Genomic DNA, 14,810 nt, shown 5'->3' with positions numbered 1-14,810 from the left:
AATTACAACAATGTTCTCGTTGAAAACGAGTCTTCTGAGTTTGATTGAAAAAGAGAACATTTTTTCCTTTACAATTATTTTGAATGTGTATTCTGTTATATCTGTTATTTCATCCTCTACTCTATCGTATAAACAGAAGTTCTATTTATACAACTTATTTTGCTTATTCGGACGGACCAACTAGATTAGTTACGACATTACATTGATAACCTCTACTCGTGTCTTAGCTCGTCTGAGAGCTAAATTTGCTTCAATTGTTTGTCTCTTGCCTTCAACTTTCCTCAAACTAGCTTCTGCTGTTTCGAGAGTTTGTTGATTCGACATTTATCTGTCTAACTTTGCATCTGTGACTGTGAGACAATACAATTCCTCAAGGCGATCGTTTAACTCGCCCGTTATTTTCTTTAGAACTCGTAGGCCTTGAATTGTAAATGTCGAATTGCAATTTGTTTTAGTGAATCATATATTTTGAGTATTGATGATTTCTTTTACTTGTTTATGAAGAAACTGAGATGGAGTAAGGTTGTTTGGAGGTGGTTGGAAAGCTGGTGAAATGGACGACGGTGGCTTCCCTGTGAGAAAATGGGACCTGGATACTGACATACTAGTGGAGATTTTTCAGTCTTTCGACATTTTTGAGTTAACATCGGGCATTGCTCACGTTTGTAGTGCGTGGCGCTTGGCTTGCTGGGCTACCCTTCTGTGGAAAAAAACTTGATTTGTCGATGTTGAAGTCGAATTTCATGAAAATATCATTGGAGCCTTATGTTTATGGTGATGGCCGGTCCAACAAGACATTGACGCGTATTTTGAAGACTTCCTTGAGTCTCAGCCGGGGTAACATAATGACTTGGTTTTCCATGCTCGATGCTCTTAGAGCAAGCCCAGCGTTGGGTTTGCCTCGGGGGACAGTGGAGAAAATAAGGGCCCGAGGGCCGGTGGGAGGGCTCCAGCGTGGGCTAGCCCGACCGAAGGTGGAGGTCCGAGTTCCGGGCCCGTGGCGAATTGCCAGCCCGAGAGCCTGAGGGCTATGTGACGTCAGGCTGACGTCAGCCTGGCGTCAAGGAATATTAAATTTTTTTTTTGTCAAGCGCGTGCACCCCACTCGCGCGTGGGGGCGTGTCGCCGACACAAAAATCAGAAAAAAAAAAAGTTTGTCAGTTACCGTTTGGAAGCCACGTGGCTTCCCACGGTTCGTTAGATCTCAACGGTTACTTAATTTGGACCGTTCGATCTCAATGGTAAAAAAAAAAAAGTCAGATTTAATATCCACCGTTCGATCTGAGATCAACGGTGGATATTAATATTCTTTATAAATAAAAAAATAAATGAAAAAATAGTTTTAAAATTAAAAAAAGTTACCGTTGTGACACGTGGCTCAATCTGGAGTGTTGGAATTCAAATTTTTTTTATATCCAACAGCAAAGATTAATTCATTGAATAAAAATTTTTAAAAAATTCAAAAAAATTCAAAAAAAAATCTGAAAAATCTGTAAAAAAAAATGTAAAAAAATTGTTTTTACTTTTCTATAAATACCTTCTCATTATCATCTACCTTACACAACAATTTCATATTTTCTCAACTACTTTCAATCACATTCTTTTCTTTGTCTCAAAGTTTGAATCTTTTTTTTTTTCAACAAAATGACTACTGGTGCAGGTACGAATTGGTCGCTTATTGAAGATGTTGCGTTGTGTACTAGCTTATTAATGACACGTGGCATAACGAGTACGATTAAAAAATTTATCGGAAATCCATCCCCAATAATTGTCTTTTCGGATTTTATGACAAGTGGCGTAACGACAACGATTAAAAATCTTATCCGAAATTACAAATAAAATTATTTTGTATTATTTAATAATACTTCGGATAATGACACGTGGCGCAACGAGAACGATTAAAAATCTTATCCGATATTACAATTAAAATTATTTTGTATTATTTTATAAATAAATAAAAATACTAATATTTTATTACTTATTGCCAGGGCTATTGAAGTGTAACGGTGGAGATGCAAATTCTATTGCCAGAGCTATTTACTGTTCATTAAGGACAATTACTGTTCATTAAGGACAATTACTGTTCATTAGGTGGATTGAATAGTGCACATTGACTGGGGGGAGGGCTCCAACGCTGGAGTTGCTCTTAGAGGATGATTTGATCACGACCTTGGATGGCCTAAAACACCTAGAAGTTCTCAACATCTCACATTGCCTTCTAATTGAAGCCCCTCCGCCTCCTGCAACTAGGAGACTGGTTAGAGAACTCGATCCGCTTATTCTCGAGAAGGCCTCTCGGTTGCGAAGATTTTTAATATGCATGCAGGACTCTTGCATGATGTGCCAAGGGACCAAAAACGACGACGGACTCGTGAGGTGGTATTAGTATGAAGAAGGGCTAAGGAAAGAAGATGTGGTGAGCTCTCTAGCTTGTTGATTACGGCAAGAGAATGAGACTGTAACTTTTAGTGTGGGTTAGAAACTATAGCTCGCTTTTATAATCGTCTTACCCCTTTGATGGCTGTATTTCCTCGTCAACGATTAAAACTCCGTCTCCTCTCCATAGACATATAAGACTACTTGTTGAAGTGTGTGTTTTTCTTCTTCTGACTAATATGTGTTAATGTACATACTATGCTTACTTTTCTTTCTTTACTCTAAAGTATGAGCCTAAGTAGACATAAGCGTGGCCCAATTGGCTCGACCACTATGCTCACCTCTCTGCACCGAAAATCGAATCCTCCTCCTTTTATAATTTGGATTATCGTTCGAAAAACGAAAAAAGTCTCAAGCCTATAGTCTATGCCTGGTATCAGTCGTGGGCTTACTGTTCCTTGTGCGTTAAGCTATTTCTATACTTCTATTGTTATTATGTTTACTATTCTGTTAGGTCTGGTAATTACATACCGTTACAGGAAAGCTAATTCCTCCTCCCGTTGGAATTGGAATTTGGCTTCTGTTCAATATTCTATATATGTATGTATGTGTAATATATATTTATATATAAATATATAATATTCATCTTAAGTATCTTAACCCCCACCAACAAATTGACCGTATACAACTCAACATCAAGAACTTCCCGGCTCCCACAATATCGCTAACACACAGATTAACAACTTAACCGTCTGATTAATTAAAAATTATAAGACTAAAGCTTGAATGGAAGATCAAGAAACGAAAAAGAAAATTCGAGGAACAATGGCATGCGATAACTCGCCTATGACTTTGGGAAGATGGGAAGACCTGAGTGCTGACATATTGTGGAAGATTTTAGACTGCTTTGACAACACCTCTGAATCTGATGATTCATCTTCCGCCAAAGGAAAGGTTAACTGTAGTGCCGTTTGCAAGAAGTGGCGTTCGACGCTGTGTGATCCTCGGCTTTGGAACACACTTGATTTGTCGACGATGAAATCACACTTCATCAAAACCCTGGATAAACCTTATGTTTATGTTTGCAGCCGTTCCGAGATGGCACTGAGTCGTGCCTTGAAGATTTCTCTGAGTCTCAGCCAGAGGAACATAACCACGTTGATTTTTAATCTCCAGTTATATGTTCCCAATGATCTCTTCATCTACACCGCTGAAAGGTACCTTAAGTATTTGAAACTTGTTCGAGACTTTTTTCTAAGGAACACTTTTTTGATCGCGACCATTGACAAAAACTACTTTTTAGAGAAGCACCTGCCTAACTTCACCGTGTTTCTAACAAAATTAATTATAGCAAAACGGCTTATATTATGAACACTTTCCGAAGAAGTAGTCTCCAACGGGGGCTTAATGACTAACTTTTTGTGTTGATTCGATCGCAGGTGCCCAAATCTGAAGCGACTAGTCATGCCATCCTGGAACAAAATAGAGATTAATGGTATCCGCAAGGCCATCGGCTGTTGGAAAGGCCTTGAATCCCTGACAATAGGGAACATAGAATGGACCGAGTTTCTCTTCCTCTTAAAGGCGATTTCAAACAACTGCAAAATTTTCAGTGAGCTAAAATTGATAGGCGCCAGGAATCCGACATGTAACTTGGCTTTAGAACTAGTTAAATATCTTCCAAACCTCAAGGTTTTAAGCCTTCGATGCTCAATGTTCGTGAAGGAAGCTTTAACCACGATGCTAGACGGTCTGCAGAACCTGCAAGTTCTCAATGTATCGCATTGCCTTGTTTTGGCTGAAATCCCTCAGCGCGGTCAGGATGTTGTAATTGTTAGAGAGCTTGATCGATCCGTTGTTCACAAGGCTTCGAGGTTACGAAGATTTATAACATGCATGCACATGCAGGACGACGACTCGTCGTGCGTCATGTGCATGAGGAACAGAAACGACGAGGGGATCGTGAGGTGGTATAGATACGAAGAAGGGTTGTGGAAAGAAGATGAGGTGAAATCACTTGCAGTTTGATTAATCAAAGAAGATGGGTTATATTGTATGCGATAGACAAAAATATAATAATGTCGAGTCTTGTTCTGGTATAGCAAACCAAACTTGATTGATTCTTTCAATTTTCACGTGTTAGGCTACAGGCTGCGGCTATACATTAAATTTGGTCCATATTCTCTATTTTTGTTTTTAATGTTTTGTTTTTTTGAACAAACAATATTATCTACATTAAGAGATAGTAAATAAGCTAAACCTCACAATAGACGATTAAAGCGAGTCAAAATGTGCCTCAATGAAATGAGTCACAGAACATGTGTCAGAAGTGCATCAAAAGCATGCGTCCATGTAATATTTCCATCTCTACACCATAATAATAATAATGTAACAATTTGTGATTATTAAAGCTGCTTTTGCAAATATCTTAACATAGAGACCGAATATTTACATGCCACAAATTTCAGGGGGAAAAGTGTAATTAACTATTCTTAAGAGTATACTTGAGAGAGGTAAATTAGAAGTAAGGTCCTAAACAACAAATTAAAATTGAAGAAAGAAAATAAAACAGAAAAAAAAAAAGAAAAAAAAAAAAGAAGGAAAAGTTAAGTTGGTGGGTGTGGTGGTTGTGGGACCAGGGGGACCAATTAAGACTAAAAAAACCCAAAATAACGTTACTTAGTCACGCCCAACCTTTTTCTAACTCCGAGTTGATAAAAATCTCATCGCCTTTTCACTCTCTCTCCCCCATCCCACTTTCTCTCTCTAAAATCCCAAAAATGGCTCTGCAACTGTGGGAAACACTGAAAGAGGCGATCGTGGCCTACACGGGCCTCTCTCCGGCGACCTTCTTCACTATCCTAGCTCTCCTCGTGGCCGTCTACCACGTGGCGTCGGGGCTGTTCGGGTCGTCCCACAACCACCGTCAGTTGGACAGGAACATGGAGGAGATGCAGCCTCTCCCGCCTCCTGTCCAGCTTGGCGAGATCACCGAAGACGAATTGAAGCAGTACGACGGCTCCGATGCCAAGAAGCCTTTGCTCATGGCTATCAAGGGTCAGATCTATGACGTGTCACAGGGCAGGTACCAATTGGATATATATTTTTTTATTAATTTTAATTTTAATTTTAATTTTGGGTTTTAGTTTTTGGTTTCTGGGGTTTTGATATTTATGCTTAAAGTTATATCTTTGCATGTAATTTTGTGGTCAACGGGTGTTTTAGCTTCGAAGTGTATGAATAATTTAGCTTCTGGATTGTTAATTGTATATTGTTTTTATCTCATCAGCTACTGATTATCTTGTTATGTTGTAATTTTAGCTTCTGGGTTTGTGAAAATTCCGGCATAATTTTCGATGTTTTGTGGATTTGTAATCCATCGGCATTGGGTTCACTTAAAAGTTAAACCTTTGGACATCTGGAATATTGTGTTTGAAATAATATAATTCCAGCTTTTAAGATCATGGAATTTTGAAGTTTTATGTTGGCTGATCTTAATGTAGCATTAACAATGTGATTTTCATTACTTACAATGGGATTGATCAAAAGTAATATCTTCCAAGCTCATCGTGTATTTTCGAGGAGTGTTGGCTTAAGGGATGAAGGGTTCTGTTGTCGCAAATTAGAAGTGTTTGGAATTGTTTCTTACCCAAAGTTTTTACGTTTTCCAGCTCTTTCTGTGCATGCTTTCATTTAGTCTTTTCTTTGGAAATGGTTTTTGTACGGTTATTTCATAGTTTATAACGAAGTTCCTCTTGAGGGTTAAGGGTGTTTCGTCCGAGAACAACTTGTTGAGTGAGATCAGATGGCTTTGCATGAATGTAGCATACACTTTGTGAGCTCTTGCTTAATCATCCATGTCATTATAAGTGATGTGAAACAAATAGTTCCGTAACTACGAGTACTTTGTCTAATGTTGTCTTCTCTCCACGGATCCAAATTTATTTACTTTTGAATCATCATTGCAGGATGTTTTATGGACCTGGTGGGCCGTATGCTCTGTTCGCAGGCAAAGATGCTAGCCGAGCTCTTGCTAAAATGTCTTTTGAAGACAAAGATCTGACTGGTGATATCTCGGGTCTTGGTCCATTCGAGCTCGAGGCCTTGCAGGATTGGGAATACAAGTTCATGAGCAAGTATGTCAAGGTTGGATCCATTAAGAGCACAGCTCCGGGAACTGAAGGAGAATCCACTGGTGAAACCGCTACAGCCGCTGATCAAGAAGCTACTAAGCCTGCTGAAGATATTCCATCCGATAGTCCAGCTGTTAAATCTGAGGAAACCTCATCCAGTGCTGAAGCTGAACCAGAGTAATTGCAAATCCCAAAACCATTTAGGTACTATCGAAGCTGGGGTTTGGCTGCTGCATATTTGGTGAATCTTGTGCAAGCATAAGTTACTGCTTTCATAGCCTAGGATACTCCTGTTATAATCAGATTTTCGTGGATGCTTAAGTTGTGGTGTAATAAATCATCAATCTTCGACTTCTGTGAGTCCTTTGTGCGGTTAAGGAATTATATTTAGATGATTCGTACATACGAAATTAGTATTCTGCCCTATTACTTTTGCTAGGGAGATTCTGTGGGGGTGCTCCAAGCCCGTCATCTCTTTCAAAAGATTAGAAACTACTTATGTTTTGGTTCATCTGCCCTCTTGCGGTTTGAGAGCTTTTCTAGTTAGATAGCTCTGTCGAATATCTTCTCGAGAGATAAGCATGTCTTTAGGGTTCGAGTCATTTGGCAAAATAGCTTATGGCCCGGAGGAATTGGGCTGCCCACATTTCACGTCATACAATGACACTGATTATTCAATCTAAGATTGTTGGTTGTCACTCTAGCACCTTGTCCTTTTGAGGAAAGACTCTCCTTCCGGCACGGCAATGCATTACCCTACCGGCACCACGACTCGAACATACAACGCATTACCCTAACGGCACGACAAGCCACCCATAAGAAACCATATGCCTAGTATCTTTTTATCTCATGGTCCCGTCTTTCGCATCCCTCTGGAACATAGAATCCAATCACGATTAGATATGGATTTCGATGTCTCAAGGTAGGAGAAACATGTTATGTGCCTACTGTTTCCAAGTTTTCCACTTCTCATGGCACACGAAAATCGGTGTCCCTGTTGAAGCAAGCATAAGCTACTTCCATCAAAAGTTGTTTTTCTGATCTTCAATCTGAGGACAGTTTTTTTTTTCTTTTTTTTTTTTCAGATTTTTCATTGTGCAGGCATTTTCTTTCGGAGGCAGATTGTCTGCCCTTCTCATCATCTCCTATTTGTGTGGTCACGGTTAAGCCACGTCAACATTTTATATTTCTATTGCCTTTTGTCATATTATCTCTATAAAAAAAAAAATCAATATAAAATGTTGACGTGGCTTAACCGTGACCGCAGGATGGGAAAGGCCACCAAACAAAGGGCAGACAATCTGCCTCCTTTTCTTTCTAGCTCTGGATGTGCATTTCACGTTCGTACTCTCTGTTTTTCTCACTGAAAACCAAAAATTACCAATCCAGGATCCCAGTCCTTTCATTTTTGGACCACAATCACCTTTCACTGTCTACTGCTGGCAGTTGAAGTTTCTGACTATTGTCATATCTTTTAACTGTACTATATATAAAATGGTGTACAATTGATTAAATGCCCTGGTCCCTTAGCTACTGCAATTTGTTGACTTGCCTTTATAACGAGGGGATTCAAGCTTCAGCAGTTATCTATTTCTCTTATCACGTGGACACATAATTGGGTACAACTAGTTATAAAGCAGATCTTGTTTCTTCATACCACTGTTAAAATTCTTATGCAGTACTAAAACAATACGTTTCCCTCCCGATATCTCAACATCAAACAAATCAGCTAGCTTGCTTCTATCAAATGCTTAGCTTCTTGGTTTAATGTGTTGTCTTTTCTCATTGGATTATCTATTTATTTTCATTTGGTTTTTTCCTTGAGCCCTAATAATGATTAGAAAATGAGTGTTCAAGCATTCTCATAAATATATATATGATTGATTGATTGTTAGTTTTGGCTTCTATCATACCAGTGGCTGCCTCATCTTTTCCTACCAAATAAAAAAAAAAAAAAAAACAATTCAAAAGGATGCCTAATTTCTTATAGATTAATCCTTTGGGTTCAAGCCTTGTAGCTAAGTTTTTGGAGTCATGAGAATTTGTAGACTCTCTCCTGTGATTATGCTCTTTGTTGTGATTCTAGCACTAGCTCATGATTCGAGTTGCCGGCGCATCACCTGGTCCTGGCAGGGCAGCAAGGATTCGGAATCAAGACTAAGAGTCAAGTTTTCGTCTCTCTTTGCACGGCGCCTTGGTGCCGGTTCTCATTCTTCTGCAGGATTTGGATACAAGAAGATGAACGGAATAAATGTTGTTGCTCACAAAGCTGTCCCCGGAGGACCAAATCCACTTCACAACTGAGTGAATTTTATGTTACAGATCATACACTTGGTTCTTGGAAAGAACAAGGAAAGCTCAAAAAATCAGCTTCCTGCTGTAGATTTTAAGGAAACTTTCTTCTCTCTTCTGTTCTTTCATCGAACCAATTAGTCGTTAAATTTATCGCATTATTGTGTTATAATTTTGTAAATCGAAGATGTAAAGTAATTGATTCCTTTTTTTTGAATGTCTAATGATTTTGTTTGCATCATACTCGGTGCATATATAGATCAGAAATTAAGCTGAGTACATCCAATGCGTTGGTTTTTAGTTTGAACAACACGATGAACTTCGGAACTAATCAAAGCGGAACCACTCCGCTGAATCACTACACTTCTCGATTTTTGGATGATCGTTCGATTATGCGCTATAGAACAGACTGGAAAACAATGGATGAATGAATGAATCTCAAAGTCACCTGATTGCCGGTGTTCTTAGTCAAAGAGCTGAGAAAAAACCAGGTCAAGACGTTTATCGACAGATCCACTTTCGCCATCAGATTACATGATCAATTTTATTTCTTCAAGTTTGGTCAAGATTCCAAACTTCATACCGCCGGCCTCGTAATTTCAAACTTCTCATTTTTTTTTCTTACATCGTGAATAATGCAACCGTGTTTAGTCAATTGCTGCAAATTTTGATTAAGAAAATGTATAAACATTTTAAAAAAAATGGATTAGGTCGTATCTTATACATAAGCAAACAAACAGAAATGTCAACCGATTTTGTTTTTCCATGGACCAATCTCATTATCTCAGTGTCATTTTTTATAAGCAACCTGCTTGCTGACACCATGAATTTGTCTGCAATGTTACAGTAAGTAAGCGTTTTATTTTTGTCAAATTTATGCTGCAATGCATGAATTACACGTCTTGCACGTCGTATTCACGCGAAAAAGCAGTCAAAATTCATCATCTGTATTTAAAATAATGCAATCGTGACAACAAAAAGTCCTAATGGATTGAAATTTTTAACGCATCTGTCCCACAAATTCCTCCTAGAGACAAAGTATAGCCATCATGTCTCTGGAAATAAAAAAGGATTATGTAATTCTACGGTCTACACCAGTTGCATAATTCAATCGATTCCCGAAGGAAAAGAGAAGGAAAATTTCACCATAGAACGATTGATTGCTATGCTTGCAGTTCCATCTAATTTATTTTCTTAAAACAAAGTTGTAGCTTGGGGGATAAGTCAACGGTGCCTGTTAACATATATAGGAGCTACAAGTGGCCAGCTTACAATTACATTGCAGAAAGTGACTTCCTGCAAAGTCGACTTTTGTCAATTGGATAAACGTGGATAAACGTGCTCCTTTATTTATAGAGCAGTGTAAAGGATTTGTTGACAAACACCAACACTGCAAACCACCACATATCTCTTCTGCTTTTCTTATCAGACAAACCATGAAAGTTCAAAAGCCCATAATCCCAATTTTAGTTGTCATTCTTCTGGTAGCAGTGATTCAAATTTGCAGCTGTCGACCGATAACTACTACTACTCAAGCTTCTAACGGAGATACAGAACAGAAGTTGATATACAGCAAGTATTTTCCTATGTTCCTAAAATCTATGGAGTCGACGATGAAGAACAAGATCAACCCGATCCATGCAGTTTCGCACAGGCTTGTTCCTGGAGGACCAAATCCGCTTCACAATTAACTTGATGGCACCAATCTGCTTTCACTTGATGGCAGATGAGATTCACTATACATAAACCGGACTAGTTTTGATTCATAGTTGGATTGTATAATATATTCCTTTTGTATTTTTTTTGTATTTATAATGTATAGTACATAGGTTGATGACATTCCAAGTTTTCTATTACCGAAGTCAATTACACGAGTTTAGCAAAATTAATGCCAAATTATCTAGTTTGTATATGCTACCTCTTGCAAGTTTCTGTGTGTGAATATTGCATGACTCCATATATGTAGGCAGTCATTTCAGTTTAACTAAACATAAAACCAACAGTTAGAAAGAAAAAAAAACATAAAACCAACAGGCGGTTCATCCTTGATTAACAGCGAAAATTCTTTTATGTTCAGGTGTATTTTACATACCGGGATTTGAGTCGTTAAATTTTGATTGTTGGGTGAAAGATCTAACGGCTAAAAATAATATGATAAAAATGAAGGCAGACCAAGAAATACTCAAACATTATGATCAAGATCACCAATATGATAAGAAATGAAGGGAGAGAAATTCTGGAGTTTTGGATTTTGACAGAAACAAGGGTTTTTGTTTTGTTTATGTATCATTCGAGCTCCACATGTAAGTTTCAACTGGGCTCAGTAATTGCCAGTGAGATGGTTTGTGACAATTCCTTCTCTGTAAACTTGGAATTATGTCGAACAAACACAAATTCGTGAGTTCCAAGTTCACTGAGAATAAATTATTGAAGGCTAAATAGCCAAAATGGTCTTTGAGATATGCATAACACATCACTTTGGTCATTGAGATTGAAAATCAATAGAAATGGTCCCTGAGTTTGTCCACCATCTATCATTTTGATCATTCCGTTAAAAACTCTTTGTGCAATTTTCAAAGCATCGTAACTCAATATTTTCTTAATCAAATTTGACCTATAATATATCAAAATGAAGATAGGAAATTTTAGAACAAGATTATAACTATTTGGAAGCCCAATGATTGCCGGAGATGGCCGGAAAATAGCCTCAAAGTTGACTGGTCTGTGGAAAAACTAGAAAATTCGCAGGAAACTGGGTAAACTTTAAACATTCATAACTTCTTCAATACTCAACGAAATCAAGTGATTTAAAAATAAAAATCATACTTATCGACGAGATGAAGAGAATATTGTCTTTATTTATGGCTAATTGACCGTGGTTTGGCCGGAAAATGACCTGAAAGTGGCTAACTCAAAAATGGTTAGCCACTTTCAAGCCGTTTTACGATGGTGAATTAGCCATCAATAAAGGTATCATTCTCTTCGTCTCGTCAAGAAGTATGCTTTTCGTTTTTGAATCACTCGATTTAGTTGAGTATTGAAGAAGTTATGAACGTTTAAAGTTTACGCATTTTCCAGTGAGTTTTCCAATTTTTTCGCGGATCAGTCAACTTTGAGGCTATTTTACACCCATCTCCGGTAACCATTGGGCTTCCAAATAGGTATAATCTTGTTCCACACCTTCGTATCTTCATTTTGATATATTATGGGTCAAATTTGGTCAAGAAACGATCGAGTTACAAAGCTTTGAAAATTGCCTAAAGAGTTTTTAAGGAAGGACCAAAATGTTGGATGGTGGACAATATCAATGACCATTTCTATTAATTTTCAATTTCAGGGACTAAAGTGATGTAGTATGCATATCGCATGAACCATTTTGACTATTTAGCCATTACTGAAATATGCACATAAAACACCTAAATTTTTTGTTTATCTTTTGTTAATTTCATCTAAATTTTTTTGTTTTACAATGTTTACATTTATCGTTTAATTGTAACGACACATATCGTAATATGATTTTTAAGATGGAACGATATCTAGACTAACATAATGAACTACAAACACGTCAGGTGGCCACTTATAGGTCCTCAAGGGCGACTGCCTACGAGAAGCAGGTCTGCGGTGAAGATCCTTCTTGCAGACGTGCGACTCATTAGTGGACGTGTTGAGTCCACATTATGTTTGTCTAAATTTATTTGTTGGTTGCAAGAAAAGAAACCTTGACAAAGAAACCTTGTGTTTCGTTGGTTAAGTTTGAACTTGTTTGGAAGTATTTTTAAAATGATTAAAAGTGTTTTTGATAAAAATGTTTTAGATTCCAAAATGATTTGTAGTGCTTCTTACAAGAAACATCAATTATATGTTTTTACAGGAAGCACTTCAAGTGATTTTTCATGATACACCAATATTTTTCTTAAGTATTAGTTCTAAAAACACTGTTATAAAAAACAATTTTAATTATTTTAAAAGCATTTTCAAATAAACCATATACATACATCTTTGCAATATAAGCATAAATGCTGCCTTTTTAGTTTCTTCCGCAAAATCAAGAAAAGTGTGTGCTTTTAGTCAAATGATTAATTTCATTCAAACTATTTTGTGTGGCTGCTATTCTTCCTAACAACATTTCTTACCGACCAAACTCTTTTGTGTGGCTGCTATTCTTCCTTACGAAATTTCTTACCTAGCAAAGTCATGCGAATTGCAAGAAGAGTCGTCTCTTTTGCATTTGGATGTGCCTACATATATCTATCCAATTGACTTTGTTCTTATTTGCTGTCTTTTTGCATTTCATTGCCCTAGTTATAAGGGTTTATGCTTTGTTTTTATTTTATTTTTTTTTTTCTATTTGTTCGCTTAATTTCTTGTTTTCATTTTTCTTTTTCCGTTTGTTTGCTTAATTTCTTGTAAGAGCTATCAAAGCTATGAAATCTATGTTTAAGCAACAAGTGAAAACGAAATCTATAGAATCAAAATAACAAAGTCACCTTCGGAGGAAACACGGTTGCATGCAAGTGTGCAACAAATTCTTTAAATACCTAGCTGGAGGTTCTTATTTCTTAGAAGATGATGAGTTGTTTGTCGAGAGCTTTGTTCTTTTACCTTTTTCACGGGAGCAATTGTGCTCCTCATTGTCGCCTTTTGTGCAGTAGACGTTGTGGCACCTCTTGCAAAATAAAGTGTATGTGGATTAAAGTGTGAAGGAACAAAGTATGAAGGAAAATATTTTTGTAAGAGTGACTACAAAGTCTACTATACAGAAGCCAACAAGAAGGAGCACAATTGCTCTGATGAAAAAGGGAACTGAACAATACCTTCGACAAACAAATCATCCTCATAACTAGGTATTTTAAGAATTTTGTTGCATGGTTGAATGCAACCGTGTTTTCTACAAAAGTGTCTTCTTTATTTTAGAAAACTAGATTTTAATCCTTAAATAAGATAAAGTTTAGAAAAATGTCTTATACAAGATTAAAATTTGATTTTAGTCCTTGGACTCTATTTAATGTCAGCATAGCATATGTATTCAATGTCTCTCTGTTTTATTTATAATTTTATGGTGTTCATAAATTAAATTTTATGAAAATATTATAAATTTTAATTCTCATTATGGTAAGTATCTTATATAAGAAAATATTTTCATAGAGATTTTTCAGTACACTTATGTTTTTCTATATTTTTTTATATGTCACTAATTCATTACAATATATTTAGGTATGAACATTTCGGTACACTAGGTTAGTATAATATATTTAGGTACAGGCATTTCGGTACACTAATTTAGTAAAATATATTATGATACGAACGTTTAATTACACTAATTAGAGGAAGTAAAATAAAATTAATGAATTAAAATATGTATAATAATAAATTTTAATTTGAACATAATGATATTAAATAAGATATCTATTAAATATTAAAACAAAACTGTAATATGAATTTGAATTAAGTGCACATTAGAGGACTAAAATCAATATCCAATCTAACACCAGTTTTTTATGAATTTTAATCTTCTTCAAGGATTAAAGTTCAAAAACCCATTTTATTTTGATTCTATGAATTTAGTTTTCAATTATCGTTTTTAGTCTTACTATTATACTTCCAAAATCTCCAGTTATCAATTACAATCAAACAATTCCGAGTACAACAAGAACACTGGGCCCTTAACACCCAAGCAACAAAAAGGTCAGACCAAGTCAAGTTTGTTTCAGTCCAAGTCACACAAATTTTGTTTTTTGACGACTCAAAGTTTATCACCGTGAGTTTTAAGGTAGATAAGTTGGTGTTGAACGATGATCATGATCAGTCGGCCTTTGTGCAACATGTTGAGCCAAAAGGCATCCGAGACTAGGCTCTCTCCGCGGGCGCAAATCAGTCAACATCCGTCTTGGCTTCGAATTTTCCGGGATATCAACCAATCTCCATATAAAAACTTCTGTTCTCCTTGACGATCTTTGCCTCAGGTTTATTAATGGAGTCTGTATATGCTTAAATCTTAATCATAATTAG

The 14,810-nt window shown here is 36.7% G+C and overlaps 2 protein-coding genes across 2 annotated transcripts; both read left to right on the top strand.

Annotated features, from left to right (window-relative positions):
* The first annotated feature begins 3,201 nt into the window (after positions 1-3,201).
* On the top strand, positions 3,202-4,404 carry LOC137734530 (F-box/LRR-repeat protein At3g48880-like). The gene is made up of 2 exons (XM_068473775.1): positions 3,202-3,593; positions 3,816-4,404. Exons 1-2 carry the CDS (start codon positions 3,202-3,204, stop codon positions 4,402-4,404), a joined length of 981 nt encoding a protein of 326 aa, XP_068329876.1.
* A 662-nt stretch (positions 4,405-5,066) lies between these two features.
* LOC137734871 (membrane steroid-binding protein 1-like) lies at positions 5,067-6,869 on the top strand. Its single transcript, XM_068474180.1, has 2 exons — positions 5,067-5,461; positions 6,345-6,869. The coding sequence occupies exons 1-2, from the start codon at positions 5,157-5,159 to the stop codon at positions 6,688-6,690; spliced, it is 651 nt and encodes a 216-aa protein (XP_068330281.1). The 5' UTR covers positions 5,067-5,156; the 3' UTR covers positions 6,691-6,869.
* Positions 6,870-14,810: the final 7,941 nt, after the last annotated feature.

This window comes from Pyrus communis, chromosome 5, assembly GCF_963583255.1.
Source record: "Pyrus communis chromosome 5, drPyrComm1.1, whole genome shotgun sequence".
NCBI lineage: Eukaryota > Viridiplantae > Streptophyta > Magnoliopsida > Rosales > Rosaceae > Pyrus > Pyrus communis.
Note: the sequence above shows the minus strand (reverse complement) of the source record. Positions and strands in the feature narration are given on the sequence as shown.